Source organism: Diabrotica undecimpunctata, chromosome 6, assembly GCF_040954645.1.
Source record: "Diabrotica undecimpunctata isolate CICGRU chromosome 6, icDiaUnde3, whole genome shotgun sequence".
Lineage (NCBI taxonomy): Eukaryota > Metazoa > Arthropoda > Insecta > Coleoptera > Chrysomelidae > Diabrotica > Diabrotica undecimpunctata.
In genome coordinates, this window is record NC_092808.1 from 85,152,907 (window position 1) to 85,174,573 (window position 21,667).

Below are 21,667 nucleotides of genomic sequence, written 5' to 3' on the forward strand. Positions count from 1 at the left end.
TGGTCATTTAACACCTATCCTCATCGGACTCCAAAACTAATCTGTTTAAATCTGTTTTTGTGACTGTATTATTTATACTTAAAACCAAATTACTTAATACTAAATTAATTGTACTATAGACATTTTAATGGGTAATTTGATGAAGAGATGGACAGATGGAGAGACGACATCGCTAAAGATCTTAATACCATGGGCTGAGAGACGGACGAAGACTTTATGATGACCAGAAGTAATAGAGGCATATAGTATAGTCAGCCAATACTCACGATTGATCTGTAGAGCTACAGAGTAATTAAGTAAGTAAGGCTTAGTATAATTTCCATGGAATTTTTGCATGAAAAAAACTCAAAGCTAAACATAAAAACAAGAACAATATTTTTCAAGATTATATTACATTAAACAATTGCATGTAACATAGGACTCAGTCAGATTTTTCTGTATTTAATGGTTTTTTGTTCGAAATTTGTAAACTACTATTTTTCCTTACAACAGCTACACCATGCTGACAATAACAACTATCAATTTTTATCGTCTCTGTACTTTTGTTTGAGAAATTATTTTTGGCAATAATGCAAAACACACAGAATGGGTACACAATAAAAAACATTATATTATACAAAATTCTGCTTGAATAGGTATATTCCTTACTCTTACTCCAGTAACAGGATGGATTGGCCAATCAAATTCATCATAAATTACTCGCATGTGGCTTATGTCATTTTCATAGTATTTGTTAATTTTTCTTGGCAAATCCAAAATTATATCTAAGCCCCAGATTCCAATGGGTATAAAACATAGACCTAGTAAGGCTTTAATTGTACCCATTACTAATAGTGTTAAACATAGGGTTATTATTACGTACATCATCAAAAATACTAGATAGTCGGAAAACGAATATGCCCATTAACTGAAGAGGGACCGGCATACCACCTTGTAAGCCGGCTGCGTGATAAGCCAACAAAGACAAAACTTTACACTTGAGACCATAATCGGCAGTATAACAAGTACACGAACAATACCAAATGCAAAAACATCGATCTTGATGTCTTAATTTAACTTTCCTAACCGCAATCAATTCTTTCTTTAAGTTCAACACTTGCAAGCTGCAAATAAAAGTACTGCTTGTTAATGGACAGTGAATATCCAACTTAAAGATATGTTGATGTTGAGGAGCTATTAAGGCCGGCATAGATTGTATATGGCTAAAACTAGCCGGTAAACTTAAAGGGCACTCAGTTAAAACTATGTAAAATATACTCGATTCTAATCCAGAGTTAAATACCTTGGCGACTATCGAAGTTTTTTGTGAATCTGTGCCGTCAACATATATTTCTGTTAGTGCTGCTAAACTGCTAGATCTTAAAATAGTATTGTCATCATCTTTTATTTGCATTTCTAAGGTACTTAAGTAATTTTTTGTAAAAAAGAATGTCAGAGTTTTGTTTTCTTCCTTATTAGGAGTCAAAGTGTTTTCAAGCAATACTCCATAATTTTGTAAAAAATAATTTCCCTTTTTTCCTTTAGATTGTTTAAAATTATCTTCAGCCCACATTTGTAGTGGCTGATTTTTAAGACAAGAACTTTTGGTAATTGACAAGCTTTTGTTGTTTAGCAAATGCTTCATATCCAACTCCAGCTACATTACAAATTCTTCATTTTGCTGCACTTTATTTGATCGAACAACCAAGTATTCGTCTGCGCCTCCATGAACTTCTGGGTGGTTTTCGATATCTTCTAATTAGATATGTCAGGAATAAGAATTCTGTGGAAATTGTAATTTAAGCCAAAGTCTGCTTCGTTTATTTCTGGGGCTATATATCGAATAATTATTGAATTATCATCGCTATTATAATATCGTGTAGAAGTTCAACCGTTAGTAAGTTTTTCTTTGTCAAGTCTTTCCACTTACATCCCGATTCCAATGTATTAAACTTTGAAATATTTGTACGGATACTAAATGTTTTATTACAGGTTTACGAACACGGTACACATAGTACCATAGATCGGAAAATTTAAGACAATGGCTACTTGCATGGTACGCTTGGGGATCCATATCCGCAGGTGTTTGTTGGTCGTTACAATCTTGGCCTCCACGTGGTTGTGTGTATAGTTTTTCTCCACCTACAATAAATTTTAACATTGGTTTATACAATATCTTATAAGTATCCATTTGAAGAAATATTAAACAGGGAAAAGCTTTATAAATACATTATTTACTATTGCATAAATGATAACTAAATTTAATAAATTTATAAATCGAGAATCATAACCATATATTATATATATATATATATATATATATATATATATATATATATATATATAGAGAGAGAGAGAGAGAGAGAGAGAGATCACGAAATTGTTTTACTGATCATACAACACAATGGCAATCGCTGTGACATGTTACATGTTTCCACCTCTATATTCATTTAACAGTAGGTACTAAATATCGTAATTGTCACATTGACATTAAAAATTTCAAACGAAGTTCTGAAAGAATAAACAAATAATTATTAAAATGCCTATTACGTTGTATACCGTCCAAGAAAAAGTAGAACTTGTAAAATAGTACTTTCAGGGTTATTCGATACGCGAAGTAATTGATTTATTTATTGTTGCCTTCGAAAATAGGACCCCCACCAAGTGTTACAACAGTTAAAAATACCATTAAACAGTTTCAAACTTCGGGATGTGTAAACAGTTGTAAAAAGTGCTATGAAGATAATAAAACCACGTGTTAGACCTGTCCATGAGGAGCGTCAAAACAGGGATATTGATATTTGTGCTTTTGTGGAAGCTAGTGAACACTGCAATAGTGTACAAATTGCTAGGGAAGTTAACGTGAATGCTCGAACTGTCCAGCGAGTTCTCAAAAGGAATGGGTATCACTGTTTTAAGATACAACCAACACAAGAACTGTTTCCGGAAGATAACTTTAGGCGGATAGACTTTTGTGAAATTATGTTAGATAAACAGAATGAAAATGTACACTTTTTAAAAAATATTTTATTTTCTGACGAATTTTTATTTTTATTACATAAAAAAACACAATCCATTCGTTGCAAGGTATTATTCTCGGAAAAATTAACACCTCAGTGTTGCAGTGCGAACGCAGCATCCGCAAAAGTTTGAACTGGGATGTTAGCCGACCATATTGTCGGTCCATTTTTTATCTATGGAAATCTAAACGGGCCCAATATTTACAACTTGTACAGAATGAGATCATTCCGGCAGTTCGACGCCTTGCCGTTAATTTTCAGGAGGTTTATTTCCAACAGGATGGTGTTCGGCTCACAACTCTAGAGCAACTATTGACTTCCTCAATCAAACGTTTCTGATCGACTAGTAAGTACACGTGGTACAATTAAATGGCCCGCTAGATCCTGTGACTTAGCACCTAAAGATTTCTTATTTGGGGTTTTCTTAAAGAAAACATAAGCATCAGTTTGAAAGGGCCACAAACCTCGTCGAATTAAGGGCAAAAATACTTCATTTCTCTGCAAGCATTACACCAGCCCTACTCCAAAATATGAGGAGAAATCTGTATGACAGATTTGGTTACTGTTTCGCACAAGGAGGTGGAATATTTGAGCCATAATTCATTAATCTGCTTTCCTAATTTTTATTTTTTGTTAGGTACATTTTATGAAGTTTGTAGGTTCTTTAAGTTTTTTTTTATTTAAAAGTACAAACGATTCGTATTCTGATTTCTTTCTTCTTTCTTGGTCTTATTGTTATAAGCTTTGCCATAAAATTTGTACAATTTTCAGTGACAATAAAGCATATTACTTATTTACTTACTTATTTATTTGTATTGCTATTAAGGCTAAAAAATAACCAAATAATTAGTTTTAGAGGTTTATAATAAATATACGCTAGAGATGGGATTGCTATTTGATTTTATATATGCTGCTGACCCTATCCGAATTGGAATTTCTTAGACCATAATAGAGAGTCGCTGATTGGTCAGGTTAGCGCAATATTTCTCAATCGCAATAAGACAGACATGGCAGCAAGTACAATGAGTTCAAAAACACAAAAAAGGCTCTGAAGGGATAAAAAAACAAAAATTAGCTGGACCAAATAACAATAATTGTCGAGATTTCCTAAAATATAAATAAATAAAACTTATCCTAACCAGACTACGTAACACCATCCTTTATCATCATATTTATACCATCATTTATTCTTATTCCTAAGAAACCAAGTACAAGAAGGTGTGATGAGTTTTGATTGATCAGTTTGATAAGTCAGATATTAAAATTGTTTTTAAAAATTCAAGCAAGATATGAGTAAATTACAGATGAGTTTTCAAGAAGGATTGGGAACTATAGGGGCTTTGTTATTGTTATCAGTTTTATTACAGAAGTGCAAAGACCAATGAAAAGAAGTTTATCTATGTTTAAAATTAACGCTGAAAAATCAAAAATATTTGTGATAAATCAAAATCCCAATCAATTAGTATACGGATATGTGCACGGAACAGTTTTCAAGTTATAGTAGAAATAGTAAAGCAAAAAAGAACGCACCGTTCAATTGACATCTTCACAGATAGCCAGGCAGCACTTATTGCATTTAATTCTGTGAAGGTCAATTTTAGGCTAGTAATGGGTATCTGTAGGTGCCCTAAATAAACAAGAAGACCTTAGCAAGGTTACGCCAACCTTGTCATAAATTTGATGAAAAAATCTGATAAAATGGCCAAACCAGGCTCATTAACGCCATTCATTGGATCGGAACCCTTCTGCGGCGTTGCAAAAATCATATTATAACAAAAACATGGTGAAATGGTGGAGAAATTCACCAAGACCAAGACAGACAAAACAGTTCAGGATAGAGTATTCGCCAAAACTTACAAAACACCTAAACTTTAAAGACAGTTAAAGTCATAGTAGGTCTTCTAAAAGGTCTCTGTAAGCTGAATGGGCCGTTGCAACTTATGGAATTGGCAGATGATGACCTGTGCAGAGTCTGTCATGTAGATACAGAAACGGCATAGCACACGTTGTGTCAGTGCGACAGCCTGGAAAATGTGCAGTTCTTTCCATTAGGCTAAGAAAAGCCACCGACAAAGAGCTACATGGACGGTTCAGTTTCCAAGCTATCAGACCTTTTAAAAGTGACCTTTTAAGTGAAAGTACCTGGGCAGCTGGATCGATGAGAATCTTAATTCCTAATTATAAATCACAAACTTTTTCTAAGCAAGAGCGTAAGAGCGTAAGAAAGCTCACTAAGATTGAAACGTGACAGCTAAAATTTAGCATCCTGAATAGACTTGAGGTATTTAGAATATGGATATATCGATGAATATTGCGAATACTTTGGACTTCCCGTAACCCCAATTTGAAAGTTTTACGTCAAATGGGCAATGAACGTCAGCTGATCGAAAACAATAAAAGCGGTAAACTGCATATCTTCGTCATGTAATAAGATACAATAGATGCCACTTCATTCAACTTATAATAGAGAGTAATATTGAAGGTAGACGCGGAACAGGACATAGCTCCTGGCTTAAGAACATACAAGATTGGGCTTAAACTACTTGCTGAGAAAGACCAAAGACAGACAAAGAAGAAGATCTAAAAATAAAACTTAACATTGTATATTTATAAGAGACCTAATATGATAGTCATAACAACGTGCAACGTGAAGAAAAGCTTAGCAAATAATATTAAATAATGTTTAAATGCTGTATTTTCCAATAAATGACAGATGGTTTACATTGTACACTGTGATGGAAAAAATTGATGGACTGGCGATGTATTATTTATGTCTGCCAAAAAACTTTAAGATCCGTCTAAAGATCAAACTAAACTAACCGTTACATCAGTAAAAGATATTTTGTATTTCTCGAAATTCTTGAAAACTCTCTCTTCCCTATCGTTAGAAAAAAGAAATAAAGGTAATGTTTCAATCTGAAACATAAATTAAAGAAATAACTACAACCAAAAACATTTCTTAATCCCTTATTGTCAATTAAATTGTCGATTTTCTGGCATATGTATGCTCTGAACTATCATGTTTAAACTTTTTTAACACCACGCTTTCTTATGTCAGTGTTGAAAACAAACCGCAGCAAAAACGATATTTATCTGCAAAAATTTCACATTTTCATCAATGTATCCTCTTCCATCTTTTTTTCTATTAATTAATGTTTCATGTAAAGCTTAAATGTGAAATCTGCAATTATCACATGGCCAGCCATATTGAACAACCAGTGATGACAGGAAATTCAAAAGTGTATACACGACCTAGCACAGTTTTCTAGAATAGTGGTTCTCAACCTTTTTGAGTCATATACCACAAAATTATTTTTATTATTTTTGGTACCTCCTGGGTAGGTAAACTAATAAACTAGAATTTATATGCTAGTATTTTAAGAATGGGAATTGGAATTTCTTAGACCATAATAGAGAGTCGCTGATTGGTCAGGTTAGCGCAATATTTCTCAATCGCAATAAGACAGACATGGCAGCAAGTACAATGAGTTCAAAAACACAAAAAAGGCTCTGAAGGGATAAAAAAACAAAAATTAGCTGGACCAAATAACAATAATTGTCGAGATTTCCTAAAATATAAATAAATAAAACTTATCCTAACCAGACTACGTAACACCATCCTTTATCATCATATTTATACCATCATTTATTCTTATTCCTAAGAAACCAAGTACAAGAAGGTGTGATGAGTTTTGATTGATCAGTTTGATAAGTCAGATATTAAAATTGTTTTTAAAAATTCAAGCAAGATATGAGTAAATTACAGATGAGTTTTCAAGAAGGATTGGGAACTATAGGGGCTTTGTTATTGTTATCAGTTTTATTACAGAAGTGCAAAGACCAATGAAAAGAAGTTTATCTATGTTTAAAAATTAACGCTGAAAAATCAAAAATATTTGTGATAAATCAAAATCCCAATCAATTAGTATACGGATATGTGCACGGAACAGTTTTCAAGTTATAGTAGAAATAGTAAAGCAAAAAAGAACGCACCGTTCAATTGACATCTTCACAGATAGCCAGGCAGCACTTATTGCATTTAATTCTGTGAAGGTCAATTTTAGGCTAGTATGGGTATCTGTAGGTGCCCTAAATAAACAAGAAGACCTTAGCAAGGTTACGCCAACCTTGTCATAAATTTGATGAAAAATCTGATAAAATGGCCAAACCAGGCTCATTAACGCCATTCATTGGATCGGAACCCTTCTGCGGCGTTGCAAAAATCATATTATAACAAAAACATGGTGAAATGGTGGAGAAATTCACCAAGACCAAGACAGACAAAACAGTTCAGGATAGAGTATTCGCCAAAACTTACAAAACACCTAAACTTTAAAGACAGTTAAAGTCATAGTAGGTCTTCTAAAAGGTCTCTGTAAGCTGAATGGGCCGTTGCAACTTATGGAATTGGCAGATGATGACCTGTGCAGAGTCTGTCATGTAGATACAGAAACGGCATAGCACACGTTGTGTCAGTGCGACAGCCTGGAAAATGTGCAGTTCTTTCCATTAGGCTAAGAAAAGCCACCGACAAAGAGCTACATGGACGGTTCAGTTTCCAAGCTATCAGACCTTTTAAAAGTGACCTTTTAAGTGAAAGTACCTGGGCAGCTGGATCGATGAGAATCTTAATTCCTAATTATAAATCACAAACTTTTTCTAAGCAAGAGCGTAAGAGCGTAAGAAAGCTCACTAAGATTGAAACGTGACAGCTAAAATTTAGCATCCTGAATAGACTTGAGGTATTTAGAATATGGATATATCGATGAATATTGCGAATACTTTGGACTTCCCGTAACCCCAATTTGAAAGTTTTACGTCAAATGGGCAATGAACGTCAGCTGATCGAAAACAATAAAAGCGGTAAACTGCATATCTTCGTCATGTAATAAGATACAATAGATGCCACTTCATTCAACTTATAATAGAGAGTAATATTGAAGGTAGACGCGGAACAGGACATAGCTCCTGGCTTAAGAACATACAAGATTGGGCTTAAACTACTTGCTGAGAAAGACCAAAGACAGACAAAGAAGAAGATCTAAAAATAAAACTTAACATTGTATATTTATAAGAGACCTAATATGATAGTCATAACAACGTGCAACGTGAAGAAAAGCTTAGCAAATAATATTAAATAATGTTTAAATGCTGTATTTTCCAATAAATGACAGATGGTTTACATTGTACACTGTGATGGAAAAAATTGATGGACTGGCGATGTATTATTTATGTCTGCCAAAAAACTTTAAGATCCGTCTAAAGATCAAACTAAACTAACCGTTACATCAGTAAAAGATATTTTGTATTTCTCGAAATTCTTGAAAACTCTCTCTTCCCTATCGTTAGAAAAAAGAAATAAAGGTAATGTTTCAATCTGAAACATAAATTAAAGAAATAACTACAACCAAAAACATTTCTTAATCCCTTATTGTCAATTAAATTGTCGATTTTCTGGCATATGTATGCTCTGAACTATCATGTTTAAACTTTTTTAACACCACGCTTTTTTATGTCAGTGTTGAAAACAAACCGCAGCAAAAACGATATTTATCTGCAAAAATTTCACATTTTCATCAATGTATCCTCTTCCATCTTTTTTTCTATTAATTAATGTTTCATGTAAAGCTTAAATGTGAAATCTGCAATTATCACATGGCCAGCCATATTGAACAACCAGTGATGACAGGAAATTCAAAAGTGTATACACGACCTAGCACAGTTTTCTAGAATAGTGGTTCTCAACCTTTTTGAGTCATATACCACAAAATTATTTTTATTATTTTTGGTACCTCCTGGGTAGGTAAACTAATAAACTAGAATTTATATGCTAGTATTTTAAGAATGGGTAAAATAAAATTCAACAAGAATAAAATTTTATTTAGGTTATATTTTTAGATTTTATATGTAGTTAGAATAACAAACTAATTAGTGAGAAGGTTGTGCTTGAGTATTTTCACATAACTTATTAATACCTGGTTCGGTGTTACTCAGATATAGTCGAAGATCATAGGTTCTTCATTAAGTTTGTTTCTGTAAATTTCGTAATATTTAGCACAGCTAAAAATCCATTCTCGCGCAGGTAGTTGTCGAAAGCGGTAACAAGTATTTTAAAGCGCGTTTTGTAAATTATACAGAATTCAATTGTTTGGCTGCCTTTTCCCCAAAACACAATTTATGATGTCTTTGGCAGCTAGTAAAATAAGTCTTTCCCCAATTGTAAGGGGTTTTCCACACTTGGCTATTCTTAAACTGGTCAAAAAAGAAGCTTTAACAGCAGTTTCGTTTCTCGAATAAAATGCTGCTATTTTCTTCTATTCACATTTAAGTTTACCTTTTTTTCTTTAAAAAAAATCTAGTGATTTTCCTGATAGGTTCTTGTGTTTTAAATTAAAATGGCGCTACAGCACAGACATCTTCATTTAATGATTTGATAAGACCTTAAAAGGAAAACATTACACATTGTAGGTGGGAATAATTCTTCATTAATATCGACAAAAGAAAATCCTTTTTTTAAATAATTTTAATTATATTGTCCTGTTTAAGGACGATATAATTAAAATATACACTCCTGTTTGTATAACTCATTTCAAGGTACTCTAAATGTAAAATATAGATCCTATAGATAAGAGAAAAAGAATATATATATATATATATATATATATATATATATATATATATATATATATATATATATATATATAAATTTAACATTATCTACTACCCAACCATGTGATTGTCATATTTACCATTAGCCATAGTTTTTTGCCGATCAGCCTTAGAAAATCTTTTATAAAAGTCACTTTTCTTCTCTGAATCGCAATTGCAACAGAATCCATCGCTGTATGGTACAACTCTGTCTTCATACTGCATCACTCCACAAGGACTTGAAGTTCCCTCCTTACAGCCAGTATAACCTGAATTTTTGTAGATATAATATATTAATATAAATAAAGTTAACGCCTTCAATATTACTTATAATGCTAACCAGAAATAAAATGTGACTTCCTAGAAATTAAACCACATAACCAGTGCAGCCATACTTCTGCAACAGACTTACACAGAGCTATAAAAATCATAAAGGCTACCAACATATCAACTTTCCACAAGAATAAGAAATGATCAACTGTAGAAAATGAGTAATCAATAATTTATTGCCATACCAACTAACTCTACTATTGCTGATCCAATCTTTGACGATTTTTTTTAAATACTACAATAAAAAGATCCTTCTGAAACCCTAAAATCAAATTCACAAAAATCTACGGGAACCTATTGAAAAAAAAAGAAAACTACGGGAACAACAATAACAGCAGTCAGTAAAACCTATGAACAATATATTCTGTCGAATTTATGTATGTACAAATTTCTCTTTGAGCTCGAAACATACTAACTCCAAACATATAGACAAAGTTAAAAAAAGTTGCAAAACTGACACAAAATAATGTTATGTATACTGGCACCGTACTGTGCTCAAGGTGACATCAGTCACACATAATAGTCCGGATCTCATATTAGTTAATAAGCTAATACGACAAAGCACACTAATTGGTATAGCGATACAATAATCTGCCCATTAAATACAACGAGAACAATGGAGAATTGAAAGTATGCAGACGATACCGATTATTTTCTCTAATACTGGTGTTATTTCGAAGAACCTTCTAGAGGACATAAAACATCTCTATAAGACCTTGCATAAAGTGTAGCTTTGTGCGAGATCTAAGGAAGGTGAAATTTTTTTGGGAGATACTTTGGTATCATCTACATTACGTATATATTAGTAATATATTAGTATTATGTAATACCGTTCCTAACTACGTAAAACTATTACTTTTACCATAATTTCAAGATTCAAATAAAGCATCTTACTGATAGTAGTAAAGAGTAAGTACTACTACTAATCGGTAATGCAATCCTACTTTTACGTAAATAATATTAGTCGCTCCCCCACCTGTCTAACACTAAAGTATGATGAGATAAAACTATTTGTTACTTGACCATACATATCTCTCACAATCTTCACATTCTCACCGCGGACTTTCTTATATTTAGGTCCCACAACGGAACTTCTCGAGGGACCCTGTCATATGCTTTCTTAAAGTCAATGAATACCATATGAGCATTAAGATACTTCTTCTCCAGTCATCTATCATTTGTCCTACTTCTATGATTTCATATGTTAAAATACATGTTAGCTACCTTTTTCCTGTCTCTCCTAACGCTTCACGCTAGTTACAGTACAATGACCACTACCATCCAGTGAATTCTACCACGTGGATTTCAATACGGGGCTACCGCTTGATCACTCTGGACCAGATTGCGACGTATCGAACAGCAAGATCAGCAATTAATAAATTATAAAAACACCATGTTAAAATCAATATTTTCAGTCTGATTTAATTTATTGTTGTTGCTACTAAAATCTTTGTAAATCGAAAATAAAAGTTTTAATTGTGAGTTCAGTTTTTAAAAAAGTGTTTTTCCCAAGAACGTTCATAATTCGCTTTTTTAGGGATATCATTTGACCCAAATACTTTATCTTTATTTTTTTGCAGTGAGCAAACTTCTTCGTTTGTTGTTTTTGTTACTATTGCTGTTACTTTAACTGTTTTTGTTAGTTTAACAGCTTTTCTGTCAAATTCGTCGCTTACATGAACGAAAATACTGTGCACGAACATCCTGTTCGTGCACTAGTATTTTAATATTCTCGTCTTGGATACATCGGATTAAAATATTCTACTTTCTTCGTTCCATGTTTGGTTATATTTTATATCTTCCTTTCACCCTCCTTGGTATCAAATATATCGTATAAATTTTTATACGCTTTTGTTTAAGCTGTTCATTCAGTCAGCGACAGTAACTTAAAACCAAGCTATCTTATCCAAGACAACCCTTGCAAACGACAAAGGCAAAGGATATACTGGGTTATCCGAAGTACGGCAAAAAGGTAAAGAATAAATGGTACTTTCGTCAAGAAACCTTGCCTAATAGAGGAGGGACTTCTAATAGAGACGTCAGATATATGTTAAGTTAAAAAACACACAATGAATCTACTTACAAATAATAGCATTAGTGATAGAATTATATATCGTATATATAAAGTAAACCAACAAATTCAACTAAAGTTTACCCAGGTACATGCACCTATCAGTGGCCATACAGATGAAGAAGTTGAATGGTTTTACGATGACGTTCACAGTCGGATACAAGAGGTAACTACCAATTATATCTAAAACTAAAGATCTAAACGCCAAAATAAGCCACAAGCAGGATGATTCGGAGTTGGTAGTTGACCTCATGAATATGGCTATAGAAATGCAAAGGGTCAAACTCTTGTAGAATTACAACAACATAAGCTGTGTGTAGTAAACATTTCTTTAAAAAAAGCCCTTAAAGGATGTGGACTTAGCAATTACCAAATGGTTTAAACAAGAACGAAATTGACTGTATACTTACTAATAGAAACGACACTGTTTAAGACGAAACAACTAATATCATAGAACAAAACAAAAGCCTAAAACTTCTAAAATGAAAGTTGAAGACAGGAACGAGGAATATTTATAAATTAAAAAATAAACAAAAACATATCACATATAAACAACAAGATATCCTGAAAATAATCAAAGTATAGAAAAATATAGAATAATAACTATTAAAAGACAAAGACACACAATTCCATACATATAAGCTAAAATAAGAACACAGTTTCTGTGTAGCACCGAAAAACATGCACTACTCGGTCAACGTAAACAATATAACGGACACTATAAAAGAATATTACTTAGGTACTGTTATCACAAACAACGGTGGATGCGAAGAAGAGATACGTCGACGCCTTACAATGGCCAGATCAGCAACGGTCAAACTTACTCAAATCTGGAAAGATACGGACATAACCAGGAACACGAAATTGCGCCTAGTATGGACGCTTATCTTTCCTATCGCTACCTATGCGTCAGAAACTTGGACCATTAAAAAGTCCAATTTACGACGTATAATGTCCTTTGAAATGTGGGTATATCGTAGAATAATGCGCATACCCTGGACAGCACATCGCACAAATGTCTTAATATTGACAGAACTCGACATAAATACTAGTCTTACCACAATGATCAACCAAAATATATTGAGGTACTTTGGACACATTACCAGACGAATGGAAGGCGTGGAGAGGTTGGTGGTTGAAGGTAAGGTAGATGGTAAATGAACTCGAGGAAGATCGCTACTTCGATGGTCAGACCAAATAAAGTGCGCTACCGGTTACTCTCTGTCTAAGGCAGCCAGAGTCTGGGGAACCATCTCTTGCTGTCTTTACTATTCTATTTGATGTCATTCGGCTTATATGATAGTTCCATTCTACACTTCTGTTTCTTACCCAGTTCTTGATGTTTTTCACCTTGCATGTACGTCGTATATCTGTACTTCTAGCTCTGTCCCATAGTATTTTACTATAAATTTTTCTAAGTGTTTTTGTCTGTGCTGTTTCTATCATCCTTTTTGTCCTCTGTGTCAGGTCGTGTTTCTGCTGCTTATGTCACTATTGGTCTGATGATCCATTTCTATATTCTACCTTCAATTTTTTTCCTATATTTTTATTTCTCCATATTGTTTATTCAGGTAACCTGCGGCTCTGTTTGCTCTATTTATTTAATCTTTCACTTTTATTTCGAGCTTTTCGTAGCTAGATAATGTGATGCCTAGAAATTTAAACTCCATCACTTTTTCTATTATCTGACCTTTCAGCTCCAATTTACATCTTGGTAAATTTGATATTATAACAATGCATTTTAGGTACACTCCTAATAGAACGAATAACATTTCTAATGAATCAATGCTGCCAACAAATTAAAGTACCATCTGAATGGAAAACCGCTCACCAAGTGTCCATCTTTAAAAAGGGCAATCGAAAAGATCCTAACTGCTACAGAGGATTAAGTGTTCTACCTACTTTCGAGAGATTGTTTGGAAAGATATAATAAATGGAAAAATACAAGATGATGTAGGACATCTAATTAGCGAAGACCAAAGTGGAATTATGCTGGGTAGATCTTGCACTGATAACTTGTTTATACTCAATAACAATTATTAGAAATAATTATTATTGAGCAAAATATACAACAATTAATAGAAAAAAGAATAGCGGTTGGTACCGAAGTACATCTAGCCATCATCGACCTAGAAAAGGTGTATGATACAGTTTCAAGACTTAAATTGTGGCAAGCTTTACAACAACTCGGCATTAGTCCATGCCTTTTAGGAATAATCACAGAAGTATACAGGGATAACACTACTTACCTAAAAATCGGAAATAAACTATCAAAGCCAATAAAAGTAACTAAAGGACTATGACAAGGATGCAGTATGTCACCTTTACTGTTTAATTTATATATTGAGGCACCCCTTGAAAAATGGAAAAACCACTGCCAGGGAATGGAAATCCCCATAGGAAATGACGTACTGTTCTCTCTGAACTTTGCGGATAACCAAGTCGTCCTAGTTTAAGATTCTTATGATCTAGAATTTGCACATTCAAAGAATGGACGAACAACGAATGCCAGAAGAAATACTAAAGTGGCAACCAGAAGGAAAGAGAAAACGAGGTAGACCGAGAAAAAGTTGGAGCGAAGGAATAAATAAAGAACTGAGAGAGAGGGCCATAGAAGAAGATCTATGGAACAACCGGTCTAAGTGGCGATTGGAAGTCGGAAAACGGCGGAGAACATTATAAACCAACAAGTAGTAGTAGTAGTATGATCTAGAATTTATGATAAAGCGTCTATACAGAGAATATGTAAAATGGGGGTTACAAGTCAGCATGAAGAAAACAGAATATTTAGTTTTGAATTCAGCTTTAAAGTTTACAGTGTAGTGTTACGATCAATTCAACGTTATGCTCCTGTGACATTTGAGAGGCTTACGGAAAATGTGTTGAGAGGGTTATCTTGGAAAACATGCCTGGTTTATCTAGATGACATAATCGTCTTGAGAGAGACATTTAAAGATCATCTGAAGAATTTAGAAAACGTTTTTAATCAACTTAAAGCTGCCCAATTGATGTTAAACCCCAAGAAGTGCCCAACTATTTCAAGGTAAAGTCAATTATCTGGGTCATGTAGTCAGTAAAAAAGGAGTGGCCGTTGATAAGGGAAAAATCAATTCCATTAAGGAATGGCCAGAACCATCTGACAAACATCAAGTGAGAAGTTTTCTTGGATTATGCACTTACTGAAGGTTTATTAAAAAGTTTACAGATATCACTAAGCCATAACGCGACTTACAGAGGAAGCAAGAGATTACCGCTGGGATATAGACTGCCAAAATGCCTTTGAGACCTTGAAAAGGCATTTAATCACACCACCAATTTTACGGTACCCACTGCCAGAAGAAGAGTTTATCTTAGATACAGATGCAAGTAATGTGGGAATTGGAGAAGTGCTATCTTAGATTCAAGGAGAACAGGAACGAGTCCTCGGATATTTTAGTAAAGTTCTGTTAAAATCTGAGCCGAATTATTGCGTCACGAGAAGAGAACTTCTAGCAGTAGTGAAATCAGTACAGCACTTCTATCAATACCTCTATGGAAGGAAATTTTTAATCCGAACCGACCATGCCGCCCTTAAGTGGTTAATGCAGTTTATGAATCCAGAGGGTCAGATAGCCAGATGGATCGAACGACGCCAAGAATACGATTTCAAGATTGAGCACCGGCCGGAGTTAGCCACAGAAACGCTGATTCTCTTTCCAGAATGCCATGCCCAGCAGAGTTTTCCCACTACAACAAAACGAAATCCAAGGAAGCAGAAGTGCTAAGAACAACGATGGTCAATGACAACTGGACTCCTACTAAGATAAGGGAAGAACAAGAGAGAGATCCAGTTATACAGAAAATTCGAAAATGGAAAGAGGAAAACCGTTGACCACCTTGGCAAGAAATATCAAACCTATGCTCAGTAGTTAAGATGTATTGGGCCCAGTGCGACTCATTTATCATGGAAGATAGCTTGCTCAAACGAGTACTGGAAAATGATGACGGTTCAGAAAAGAGAAGACAGATTTGGTGGACCCAAAGAGCAGAATAGCCAAAGTACTTCGTCAGTTACACAACAGTCCATCAGGAGGACATTTCGGTGTAAAGAAAACCCTTCAGCGAATTCGGGAACGGTTTTATTGGATGAACAGTTCCGACGACGTAAAGGACTCGTGTAAGAAATGTACTATTTGTGCTACGAGTAACGGGCCTTACCGAAAAAGGAGAGCTCCTATGAAACAATATAATGTTGGAAGCCCGTTTGAAAGAATAGCTTTGAACATCGCTGGGCCATTGCCAGAAAGTGAAAATGGAGGCAAGTACATGTTGATAGTAATGGATTACTTCACTAAGTGGGTCGAGATCTACGCACTTCCAGACCAGAAAGCCGCCACCATTGCAGATAATTTGATCCAAGAATATATCAGCCGATTTGGAGTGTTTTTGGAGATCCATAGTGACCAAGGAAGAAACTTCGAAAGCGATCTATTTCAAGGAATATTTGATAGACTAGGCATGAAGAAAACAAGAACTACAGCATATCATTCGCAATCGGATGGTATGGTAGAACGGATGAATAGGACAGTTGGCAAGTATTTGACAAAGATGGTGTCCGCTCATCAGCGAGACTGGAACCAATATCTTTCGTTCTTCACAATGGCCTAGAGAGCTGCTGTTAACGAATCAACAGGTCAGACACCAGCCAGAATCCTATTCGGACGCGAGATACGACTACCTTGTGATCTAGAGATTGGGTGTCGACCTGGATTATGTGATCAAATTACGAAGAAGAATGGACGATGTATACGGGTTGGTCCGTTTCCGCTGGTCCGCAAGAAGCGAAAAGGTTGTTCTCTCAAGTTGCAGCAGTTCCTTCATTATGGAGAAGATCAACGATGTAATCTACCGAATAAGCAAGATTCCGAGGGTAAAGTCAATGATAGTACACCATAACCGGCTGGCGTCTTTCAAAAGTGACCACGACGTAGATGAATAAGTGGAAATAAACCAAGTCCAAGATGTGGCTGACATCACGTTTGAGGAATTCATGGGGACCTATGGAGGTACCCGTAAAGCAAGACATGGTGTTACTACTGAAGAAAATCAAGATCTACTCGCGCTTCCCGATGACTACTCACTGGCCCTCACCATCCCGGCCAGTATCAAAGACGCACCAGGGTTGGCTTCTGTCTTTCGAAGGAAGTTCGATCGAGTTGCAGAACTTCAATGCCAAATGCCAGCTCCCAGGAAAGCCTTGAAACTGCAAGATGCATCACGTTACATTTTCTACGTGGTAATAAAAGACACTGCCCGTGACCAACCTACCTACCGAGATGTATGGGAAGCCTTACTTCAATTTAAAGAGCACTTACTAGAGTCCGACGTGCAAAAGTTAGCCATGCCAAAGCTAGAGTGCCGCCAATTAGATTGGAGGGTTATCCGAAGTATGGTGGAGGAGATGTTTAACGACACCGAAGACCAGGTGTTAATCTGTTTGTAATCCGCATAGTTACTGGTGCAGAGAGAAAACCATCCCTTGTAATTTTTATACAACAGGAAGTTGTAAAAGAGGGTCCAGTTGCTGATACCAGCATACTGTTCCAGTTCCAGTCCCAACAAGGTTCCGGGACTAACCATCTTTTAAGAGGGGGGCAATGTTACGATAAATATGACTTATATTTAAGCTGTAAACATATTTTTCTAACAAGTAATTTTTAGTAGTTAAATATCCACGAGTCCCTTCCGATAAAAACATGTCTGATTTCGATGTCATTCGAGAACGTTTAGCAAGGGGTCACCCGAATTCCAGGGAAATCCAGAACAACGGTTAATAACTATGTATATAGGAATTTTGCTTGTAAACGGTTAGTCTGAAAAGAATAATTGTATCGAGTCGAGTTTGAATTAGAATAAATTAGTAACGTAAAGAAAGTAAAGAAGTAACGCGGAAATAAATTATATAAATTAGAATAGTGTAAATAGTGTAAAATAAATTAAGTGTAAGATTATATATAAATTAAATAAAGACTATAATAAATTAAGTATTAGAACATGTTATAATAAATAAAGTTAATAAATTAGATCTATAAAAATAGTTCAGTAGATAGACGAGGGCGTGGAAATCAAACAAGTGGAAAAATTTAAATATTTAAGTGCACTCATTGATAAGAACAGCTTGGGAGAAACCGAAATTAAACACACAATCAATTAGCTACGTAAAATTGTAGGATATCTGAACTCCTTATGGAGAGATCGCAACATTTCCAAAAGAAACAAAAAAAGAATGGGGCAAACTATGATTGAATCAGTTCTTTGTTCTGACTCTGAAGTATGGACAATTATTGCAGACCTGAAGAGAAGATTGTTGGCAGTTGAAATGGATTATTTGGGAAGAAGTGCTAGAATATCAAGACTAAAAAGGAAGACCAACGAATCTATAAGAAATAACATGAATACTACAGAAACGGTTATTGACAAAAACTTTTGCTAAACGTCTTAAAATGGTTTCCCAACTATTTCCTGTAGATGAACATCTTAACGTAGATAACGAAATCCAACTTTACCTAAAGACTCCCTACCAACTTTAAACTCTTCTAAAATCCAGTTACATTAAACGAAGTTAATAATATCATCAAAACTAGTTTAAAGAAGTTCGTTTTTAGTGGATATGACCTAATTACCGTAAGAAGTCTGGAGCAATTGCCAAGAAAATACCTACTTTATCTGATACGTCTGTATAATGTCGTATTAATAACTGTATATTTCCCCCTAGTTTGGAAAATAGTCCAGATACTCCCAAAAACCCCAACCCCGGAGGAAATATAGTCCTACATACAAATCAGCTTGCTCTCAATAATGTCTAAAATATAAGAAAAACTGCTGCTTATGAATAGAGCCAATTTTAAGGTACAAACAAATTAATAATACCTCAATACTTTAATTATCTGTAAACATAAACCTTAACATTAAATATTTGTAAACAATTTTTTATTGAAAGTTACACATCCGATTACTAATTATCTTTCTGTCATAAGGACAGAAAATCATAAGGAAAAATTAAAACTTTTTAGAAACATTCTGAAAGGAGAAATTGAGAAACATTTGAACTAAAACTGTTACCTGGAGTATTTTTATTAAAAACAACTTCTTTGGCTTGTGCATTAACCATAGCTTCGTAACATAGTCCATAAATCTCCAAAACTGGCTGTTGCTTAATTTGCAATACATATACATTGAAAAGTTTTTGCTTAATTCCAGTAATAGGATCAAAAGCGTGGTCGATAATAAGGTATTGATTCTTGCAATTAGTGAGACCGATATTTTTAATTCTTATGGTAAGTTTTAATTTCTTATTACATTCAGTTAGTTCTTTTGTTGGTTCTTCTCTGAATCCAGTTGTTTTTACAGTTACGAAATCCTCCCTATTCTTAAAATCCGTTTCTTGTTTCTGGCACTTTAGAAGTAGAGTTCTTACTTCAAAATTTGTTGGTTCTCGCTTACAACATTCCAGATTATTATAACAACATTTTATTAGATATTTTTCTTCTTCTGTAAGTGTTGGTTGTTCTTCTTGCATGTATACTAGTAAAAAAACTGGACACAATAATATAAAGATAAATTTATTGTGAAAATAATCCAGTTTTTTTACAAATGGTTATACACAAACGTTTAAAAACGTCAATTCTTCTTTTACTATAAATATGTCAGTTTTTTAATTAAGTCAAAAACAACAAAAAAATATTTAATTTCTATTGATTGATTTCCATATAAAGCATACAAATTATCTAACAATATTGTGTTTTCATTAAAATTTTATATATTTTACATCATCTTCTTCGTCAATTCAGAGATTGTTTTTCAAGCATGTTCTGTCCTCAATCTTGCCATGTTTATCGAAGCTATTCTACGTCTTCTTACCAATTTATCTTCGTTCATTATTTCAATATCTTCTTATTCTTCTTCCTATTACATATTCCTATTACCCGCATAATTATCGTCCTCTGGCTATCAAATTAGCTATACTAATTTTGTCGACGGCCACTTGGAAAAGGGATGCAGAAGATCTGGTAAATCATTCCCTCAGGTTTTCATTTTACTTGACACTAATAATTTTACAAAAGAAAGAAATGCCGAAACAATGGAATAGTGCTCTTATATGTCCTATCTATAAAAAAGGAGACAAAATCTAGTGCGAAAACTATAGAGGTATAGCACTATTAGAAGTAGTCTATAAAATACTTGCAAAAATTATTAGGAAAAGATTAATAAAATATAATACTTTATAACAAAGTGATTGGAGAATACCAGGGAAGTTTTAGGTCAGAAAGAACAACTACTGATCAAATAAGTGTGTTAAAATTCTTCTTCTTCTTTCAGTGCCTATTCGTTCCGAATATTGGCAATCATTCTGGCTATAATTATTTTATTGACTGATGCTTTAAATAAATTCGTTGTTGCTTTAAATGCTTTAAATAGAACCATTTCCTCAGGTTCTTCAACCATGATATTCTCCTTCTCCCAATTCCTCGCTTTCCGAATACTTTACCCTGTAGGATTACCTTCAGTAATCTGTATTTAGTGCTGTTTCTCATTATATGTCCGAGATATTCCAACTTTCTCCTTTTAATGGTATACATCACCTCTCTTTCTTTGCCCACTCTTCGTATTATTATTCGTGTTAAAATTAATACAAAATAATAGCTACCAACAAAACTTAGAATTACATATGCTATTTATCGATTTAAACAAGCATATGACTCCCTAAATCAAACGATGATATGAGGCCATGAGAACATTAGAAATACCAGAAAAGCTTATAAGGTTAGTGAGAATGACGCTTAGGAACACTATGAATAGAGTAACAATGAAAGGAAGCTTTTCAAGACAGTTCACAGTGAATAGAGGTTTAAAACAAGGGGATCCGCTATCAACTAATTTGTTTAACCTATTATTAGAACATAATCGTAAGAAGATCAAATATAAGCACAAACACGACTATTTTCAATAACAGGGAACAGTGCATAGCGTATGCGGATGATGTGGTGATACTAGCGAAATCCAAAAAACGCGTAGAAAAAGTTTTCCAGAAATTTGAAGAAGAAGCGAAAAGATCCGGTTTAATTATAAACCAAACGAAAACGCAATATATGGAAATGAGAGGAGACATAACAAATAATAACAAATATATCAAAATGAAAGGAGCAGAGACTGTTTAGAGTTTTGAAAAAGTGTCAGAATTTGAATACTTAGGAGTAACCTTAACGATCACGGAAAAAGAAGCAAAAGAGATAGACAAAAGACTAATGAACGGAAGCAGAGCGATAGGGTCACTAAATACATTACTAAAAGCAAAAAATGTGCCAAGAACAGCTAAACTGAGTCTACGAGACAGTAATCAGACACACAGTGATGTATGCCAGTGAAACGTGGATTATGAACTAGGAGGAAGAAAACAAAGTAGAGATCTGGGAAAGAAAGGTGCTCAGAAAAATCTTCTGAGGAATTAAGACGGTAGAGCATATTTGGAGAAGACGAACGAATAAAGAAATAGTGAGGATGTATGGAATACCAGCATTTATTACAAAAATACGAGCCCAAAGAGCTAGATGGCTTGGTCACATTATACGAATGCCAAAGA

The 21,667-nt window shown here is 34.2% G+C and overlaps 1 protein-coding gene across 1 annotated transcript; it reads right to left on the reverse strand.

Annotated features, from left to right (window-relative positions):
• Positions 1 to 379: 379 nt before the first annotated feature.
• On the reverse strand, positions 380 to 19,717 carry LOC140444514 (hapless 2). The gene is given in 7 exon segments (XM_072536272.1): positions 380 to 615; positions 618 to 900; positions 902 to 1,598; positions 1,600 to 1,650; positions 1,896 to 2,121; positions 9,749 to 9,916; positions 19,150 to 19,717. Coding segments are annotated over 7 exon segments (2,076 nt in total). The 5' UTR covers positions 19,607 to 19,717; the 3' UTR covers positions 380 to 421.
• Positions 19,718 to 21,667: the final 1,950 nt, after the last annotated feature.